At 49.0% G+C, this 7,944-nt stretch overlaps 1 protein-coding gene and 2 non-coding genes across 3 annotated transcripts; all 3 read left to right on the top strand.

The window, feature by feature from the left end:
* Trnag-ccc (transfer RNA glycine (anticodon CCC)) lies at nt 1-71 on the top strand. Its single transcript has one exon. It is a non-coding gene; the product is annotated as a tRNA-Gly (tRNA).
* A 5,030-nt stretch (nt 72-5,101) lies between these two features.
* On the top strand, nt 5,102-5,172 carry Trnag-ccc (transfer RNA glycine (anticodon CCC)). Its single transcript has one exon. It is a non-coding gene; the product is annotated as a tRNA-Gly (tRNA).
* A 100-nt stretch (nt 5,173-5,272) lies between these two features.
* Nucleotides 5,273-7,588, top strand: LOC119441764 (uncharacterized). The gene is made up of 2 exons (XM_037706376.1): nt 5,273-5,931; nt 7,375-7,588. The coding sequence occupies exons 1-2, from the start codon at nt 5,273-5,275 to the stop codon at nt 7,586-7,588; spliced, it is 873 nt and encodes a 290-aa protein (XP_037562304.1).
* The last annotated feature ends 356 nt before the right edge of the window (nt 7,589-7,944 follow it).

Here is a 7,944-nt window from a genome sequence, read left to right on the forward strand (position 1 = left end):
GCGCCGCTGGTGTAGTGGTATCATGCAAGATTCCCATTCTTGCGTCCCGGGTTCGATTCCCGGGTGGAGCAGTCTTTTTCTTTGTTGTTCGCCATGCTCATTTATTGTTCTTTTTCTTTCTTTATTATTGACACTCTTCTTATTATGAGCGATGTACCGACGCGCCGCTGGTGTAGTGGATTCTGCTTCCGGCTACCGTTCGGTACGGACGTTGAATGTCGCGCTCCGTAGGAGCGGTGTTTGCGGCTATGCCAAGCCGCGGAAACAGGATGACTGCTACCGCTGAACAGGATTAGCACGTTGTTTTGCCGCCTCTGCCAACAGGTTCGTGTGTTTTAAACACCATTTTTCTTCACGGTGACGTGAAAGCGAGGCCATTTCGTGTCGAAGATTTTCGTGACACGTTGGCTCATCTGGAATTGCTCCCTGAGGTGGTCGCCTTGGGGGCGTTTCAGATGAACCACGTCTGGGCTGTGACGTTCGAGAGTGCAGAGGCGACGAAGAAGATGCTAAAGCATGCGGAAGTTCAAGTCAAGGAACGACGCTGTTTGGTTGTGGATCCGCATAACCGGGAGGTGCGGCTAAAGGTGCACTGGTTACTGCACAATGTGCATGACGATGACGTGCATGCGGCGTTTATTCCGTACGGGAAAGTATCCGACATCCAAAAAGAACGCTGGCGTGTACAAGGTGTCACGGACAAGGGATCGTCTATGCGTACGGTGTCCCTGAAGCTGAAGCATGGCTTGACAATTGATGATCTTCCGCATCAGATACGAATAGCAGGCATAATGGCGCTAGTGGTCGTGGCAGGTCGTGCTCCCCTATGTCTTCGGTGCAACCGTACGGGGCACATCAGACGTGAGTGCCGCGTGCCGCGTTGTTCTGTGTGTCGACGATTCGGCCACGAAGAAAGTCAGTGCGTACGCACGTACGCAAGCATTGCAGGGCCACCAAAAAATGAGGAAATCGTCAACGAGCTCCTTATGGACGAAGTTGACGCGGAGGAAACTGTCAGTGCGTCTGGACCAACCCTGTCGCCGCCGTCGAAGAACGACTCGGCGGTAACGACGGAGAAACACGATCTTAAGAAGGCCGCGAGTGAAGCCATATTGGCATCAGGCGCGCCTACGCCTGCTAGAGAGGCTGAAACGAACAACGACGCAAGTGCAGGCATGAAACCGTCCGTAACAACTTCCCAGGAAGATGCATGCCTCATGGACACTACGGAAAGCAGCAAAGCGGCGGCAGCGGCCAAGAGAACGCACGAAGAAAGTGCCGGAGGGGAGCAAAAGTTGAGCACTTCCAGTGCGAGCGAACCACCTGTGAAGACAGCAACTGGCCGGAGGCCTACCTTTCGACCGGCGCCAAACCTACCGCCGGACAGAAAGGTGTCGGGGACACCTCCGACTTAATACGTCGTACTTGCGTGTGTTTGTGCCCGTTTCAGTGGGGGGTGAGGGGAGAGAATGCTGCTACTTTGGAGCTGCGGGTGGAATGCCAGTCAAGCGTGCAAGCTGACTGCAGACACGTGAAGGCAATGTGAGTGACCTTTCGTAGCCGACAATAGCAGTGCATAGATTGTGATCTCTTTCATGTAGAAATGGAGCTACGCCTCGAAACACCCTTACGCGTCGGCACGATTAACGTGCGGGGTCTTACGGCAAGGAGGAAACAATGTCAGCTTAACCGCCTGTTCATCGAAAAGAATCTCGACATTATTGCGGTTCAGGAAACAAAGATTGAAACTGAGGAAGGGACGGACCGCCTAGTGCAACCTTTCATGACTAGATATTATGTGTGTGTTTCCCATTCTGTCGGAAGAGCTGGGGGCTGTGCGCTCTTTCTCCGGAATAATATTGGTATATGTGTTGAAAATGTATTTAGTGATGATAGCGGGCGCATTATAGTGTGTGATTTTTTGTTTTGTACTCTGAAGTGGCGTGTTATCTGCATTTACGCGCCAAATAGAACAGCCGAGCGCAGGGCGTTTTTTGAAAGCGTGGAATGTCACTTGAAATGTGAGAGAACCATAGTCATGATGGGAGACTTCAACTGTGTGTGCAAAGTGGAAGACAGAGCCCGTAAGCAACCTGGTCTTGATGTAAGTGCGCTACATTTAGCAGCACTGGCGGAAGAATATAATTTAGAGGATGTAGGCGACGTTTTAGCCAATAATGATGCACCTCAGTTCACTCATTTTCAAGGGGACAGCCACGCAAGACTGGATCGTGTTTATGTTTCTGCGGAAGCGAATCCATTGTGCAGTGATTATGAAATAAAGCATGTTTATTTTAGCGACCACAGCTTGGTCCTTTCTTCACTTGGTCCAAAAAAAGCCGTCAAGTTTCAACTGGGGACTATGGAAATTCAATGAAAAACTGCTGCAGGACGAAACCTTTCTAAAAAAAATTCAAGATAGCCTCAAAGAATTGTTATCGGGTGATCAAAAAGACTACACGGAAAAGTGGGAGTGTTTTAAGCAAGAAACGAAGCTAACAGCAATAGAAAGATCCAGTGTTTTACATCACCAGGAAAAAAGAAAAGAAATGGAACTACAAACTGAGCTCAACTTTTATTTAAGCATCGAGAGCAACCATCCGGGGTGTTTCGCAAAAGAAATAAAACAAACAAAAGCACAGTTGGAACTTGTCGATAAGGAAAAATGTCGTGGTGCAATTATACGCGCACGCGCAGAAGGTTTATGGTGCGGGGAACAACCTACAAAGCGCTCGCTTTCGGATGAAAAGAGTTATGCCTCGAGAAAAGAGATAAATGCGATAACATACCGAAATGTAGTAGTACGTGACAAAGAAACCGTCCAACGCGCCTTTGTAGAATATTACGACGAACTTGTAGGACAGGAACCGCAATGTGAACAAGGTTTCGATCGTGAATTCTTACACCTTTTGCCGGGACTGGAAGAGGAAGACCGAAAAAGATTAGAACTGCCAATTAGCATCAAAGAAATAGAGGAAGCTATAGATGACTTGAGCCCTGGCAAAACGCCAGGACCTGACGGATTGAGTGGAGCATTCTATAAATTTTTCAAAACAGAAATAGCTACAGCCCTTTATCACGTATTCACAGAAGCTTATGAAAACCAGTTACTGCCGCCATCGTTTCGCGAGAGCCACATTGTACTGATACCAAAATCCACCGATTGCACATCTCTCCTATCTGTGAGAGCCTATCGTCCAATCAGCCTAACGAATACAGATTATAAAGTATACACAAAACTTTTGAGCAGAAGGTTACAAAGCATAATAACACGGTTGATAGGGCCACATCAAACATGTGGCATCAAGGGCAGGTCAATTACCACTAACATACACGTAGCAAGAACAGTACTTGAGCATTGTGATGACTTTTCTGGTAGGGTGGCCATGCTACAATTGGATTTAGAAAAAGCATTCGATAGGGTGACACACGCTATTCTTTTTGATGTTTTGGAGCACGTGAATGTGGGATCAATCTTAACAGAAGGGATCAGAATGTGCTATGCAGACGTCTCCACAAAAGTGATAGTTAATAGAACACTCAGCACCAGCATTCAAGTCAGATCTTCCGTGAGACAGGGATGTGGTTTATCGCCTTTACTGTTTGCCCTATATCTTGAGCCATTGTGTCTAAAGATAATAGATGATAACAACATCAGAGGTTTTAGGGTGGGTTACAGTGAAGTAAAACTGCTGGCATACGCGGATGACGTCGCTGTTTTTTGCAACGACGCGCAAAGTGTTAGCAATGCTGTGAATGTTGTGACAAAATATTGTAAAATGACAGGAAGCGTAATTAATTGGGCCAAGTCGACTGGGATATGGTATGGACAGTGGGAGGACACGCCTCCATTTTTTGCAAAAATACAGTGGACAAATTTGCCGACCAAGTACTTAGGGTACCTCTACAACACCACCAGGACACGAAAGATTATTGGCAAGGAGAGGTGGAAGAAATGAAGGCAAAAACGGCGAAGTTCGGTGGACGAGATCTGTCAATGTTCACCCGAGCAACGGTGTGTAATGTATTCTTAGTGGCCAAAATTTGTTATGTGATGCAAGCACTATGCGCATCAAGGGTCAGCATACAAAGAATACACAGGCAGTTTGCCATCTTTATTTGGGGTTCTGTCTGGGAGCGTACCAGTCGCACTAATTTGTTCAGGACGGTGAAAAGTGGGGGCCTAGGGTTAGTTCATCTTTTTTTAAGACAAGTCGTGTCCAGATTTTTGTTTCTACGTGATCAAAAAGATCCGTTTTTGCGCGCAGTCCTTCAAACGCGTTTGCCTAACGCGCTACCTCAATTTGTTGTGTCGTCAAATAACACAATAGGACCTAGGCTCAGAGGCTTCCTGCGAGAAGTCGTGCTGTCTTTTCAATTCTTACATGCGCGCTTTTCAATGGATTACCTTGCATATGTTAAGCGGAAAAGACTGTACAAAGATTTACTTGATGTATCATTGCCAGTGCCTGTTTATCGTTCAATGTACTACTCTGAATCCAGTGGAAGAAATGTGCTGAAAAGAGTGAAGCGGATGCCGGTACGGTCATCCGTAAAAACGTTTTTCTTTCAATTACACACTGGAACGCTTCCAGTGAAGCCATGGCTGAGGGAAAGGGGGATCTTTGTACCATGGTCCGTGAACTGCCTGAGATGCAGGCAACCGGAAACCATTGAGCATATGTTTCTTGATTGTTCAGATGCAGTGTTCCTATGGGACATCCTACAACGAACGTTGAAAGAAGAATTACCGATTACACCGTACGGCATCCGCTTCTTGCCAACTGAAAACGCAGATAAGCCATGTGATATGTTTATGGCACTTTGTTTACACAGCGTCTGGAAGACACGAATGGATGTGCGTCACGAGAGGCTAGTTATTCGTCCTGCGAAAGATCATTTTTTTGGAAAGCATGCTGTATCTGCGTGAAACTTATCGAGCGAGAAAAGAACCACCCGAATGGATACATGTATTGGATGAACTAGTGGTGATCAAGTGTTTTGAACTATTTGCAAGGACCCAAGACGGTCATTGCTTTTATCATTGTACAGTGTATATGTTATCTGTGTACGTCGAAGACCGGCAATAAAGAAAAAAAAAGCGCCGCAGGTGTTGTGGTATCATGCAAGATTCCCATTCTTGCGTCCCGGGTTCGATTCCCGGGCGGCGCACTCTTTTTCTTTTTTGTTCGACATGCTCTTTTATTGCTCTTTTTCTTTCTGTATCATTAACACTCTCCTTATTATGAGAACAATATTGGAGGAACTCGAAATGACGGGATGCGGAGAACGCACGTACAACTACGTGCAGGCTTTCCTCACCAACCGCACTGCCACTATAGGCATCGGCCAAATCACTTCCACAAAGTTCAAGATGCCCAGTAGAGGAACACCCCAGGGGGCAATAATCTCACCTTTGCTGTTCAATATAGGGATGTGTCGTCTAGCACGACAGTTGGACCAAATCCCTGACTTGGGTTACACGCTGTACGCAGACAACATAACGCTGTGGGCAGCAAGGGGCCCTCTGGGACACAAAGAACACGTACTACAACAAGCAGCCGAGGCAGTAGAGAAATTCTCGAGGAGCAGTGGCCTCAAATATGCTCCCGAAAAATCGCAGGTTATTCGGGTACACTCGAGGGGTTACATATCCAACGGACCTGTCAACATCGTCGTGGAAGGACACGCAGTCCAAGAAGTCACAACGATGCGGGTCCTGGGTTTCTGGCTCCAAAGTAGCGGGAAAGCGTCCCACACCATCAAAACGCTCAAAACTACCACGAATAACATCGCACAAATGATCCGCCGCGTAACTTATCGCAACGCGGGCATGAAAGAACACGACACGCTAAGGCTCGTCCAAGCACTTGTGATAAGCCGAGTCACGTACGGCCTGCCCTACCACCTGCTTAGTCACGAGGAGGAGAGGCAGATCGACATCATAATAAGATCAGCATATAAAGCGGCCCTCGGACTACCCAAGGGGACGTCTACAGAGCGCCTACTAGCCTTAGGGGTATACAACACGTTCGAAGAGCTAAAACACGCCACACTTAACTCTCAGAGGGAACGCCTGAGCTACACTCACGCCGGACGGGCCCTACTGACAAGGGCACGCATTCCCCCACACCCACAGTGCATCAGCGAACAAGTAGTACCACTACCAACCTCAACACGAGCTCAAATAACAGTGGCCCCCATACCCAAAAACATGCACCCGGAATACAATAAAGCACGACGCAAAGCGCGCACACAACATATTAGAACAAGGTATGAAAATAATCCGACTAGCAACACAATATACACTGACGCAGCCGCGTATCCGAGCGCACACCCTAAAGACAGCGAAGCACAAACAAACAAGAGGTACGCAGTGGCAATCGGCGACACGAAAGCCCAGGAACAATTTACAGCATCCGTCAGGGCAGGGACTACGGCGGCTGCCGAAATTTTCGCCATGGTAATGGCCCTCGCTCACGCGGAACGCTCGCAAAAGAGCGCCACCATAATCACAGACTCACAAGAAGTGTGTCGCATGCTTCTCAGGGGCCACGTGACCAAAACAAGTCACTCGATAATACCGACAAAATTCGCCCATCATCACCTGATCGTATGGTGTCCAGGCCACACGGGACTGGAGGGTAACGAACTGGCCGATTCGATAGCCCGAGGCATTATTAACCGGGCGGAATCGACTGGGACGGGAAGCCACCGCAATAACCCCAACCCAACGAATGCCCGAGAGATTCTCGCTCATCAGCGTACAACCAGAAAGAAATACCCTCCCCCTCACGCACAACTCAGTGGAGAGGAAGCCGCCAGCTGGCGCAAAATTCAGACCGGGGTATACCCCCACCTTAAATTACAGAATGCCATGTTCCCCACTGGCTACAGGGTCGACTGTCCGTGGTGCGGCGGCATACCAACACTACAACACATTACATGGGATTGTGAATCACACCCGTTTGATAAAACACGCCACACAATGGAGCAATGGGAGGCACAGCTAACCAGCTCAGACCTGATGGGACAACAGTCCTTCATAAAACAGGTCAAGCGGGCGGCCGAGGCCAGTGGGGCCCTGGACTAAAGGGGCTCCGATCATTCCACCAAAATGCTTTTGATCAATAAACGTTTTCTTCTTATTATTATTATGAGCGATGTACCGACGCGCCGCTGGTGTAGATTCCGCTTCCGGCCACCGAGCGTGACGGACATGTGATGACGGGCTCCGTAGGAGCGTCTTCAGCGGCCATGTCTGGTCGCGGTAACAGGGCTACTGAAGAGAAAAGCACATACCCGGTTGTTTTGCCAGGGCTGCCTACAGGACGTTTTGTTGTAAATACTGTTTTTTTTGCACGCCGATATCAGGGCCCGCCCGTATCCGGTCGAGGATTTCCGGGACACGTTAGCTCAGCATGAGCTGCTCGCCGATGTTATCGCCCTGGGGGCGTATCGGATGAGCCACGTCGGGGCCGTTACTCTCAAGGATTCTGAAGCAGTAACGAAGATTGTCAGCGTCGGTGAGCTGCTGGTGAAAGGAAACCGCTGCCTGGTGATTGATCCGGCGAACCAGGACGTGTGACTCAAGCTTCACTGGTTGCTGTACAACGTGCCGGACGAAGACGTACGCGCCGCGTTTGCACCATACGGAAAAGTCACCGAAGTTTCCCGGGAGCGTTGGCGTGTGCGGGGTATGTCAGAGAAGGGATCTAAAACGAGGCTCGTCACACTGAAATTGAAAGCTGGCGTGAAGGTCGACGACTTGCCGCACCAGCTCAACGTTAACGGTGAGTTGGCGCTCGTCGTCGTACCAGGCAGGCGTCCGTTATGCCTTCGCTGTCGGAATACGGGCCACATCCGTAAAGATTGTCGGCTCCCACGTTGCGGAGCCTGCCGACGGTTCGATCACGAAGACGGCTAATGTACCCGTACTTATGC

This window comes from Dermacentor silvarum, chromosome 1 (genome assembly GCF_013339745.2).
Source record: "Dermacentor silvarum isolate Dsil-2018 chromosome 1, BIME_Dsil_1.4, whole genome shotgun sequence".
NCBI lineage: Eukaryota > Metazoa > Arthropoda > Arachnida > Ixodida > Ixodidae > Dermacentor > Dermacentor silvarum.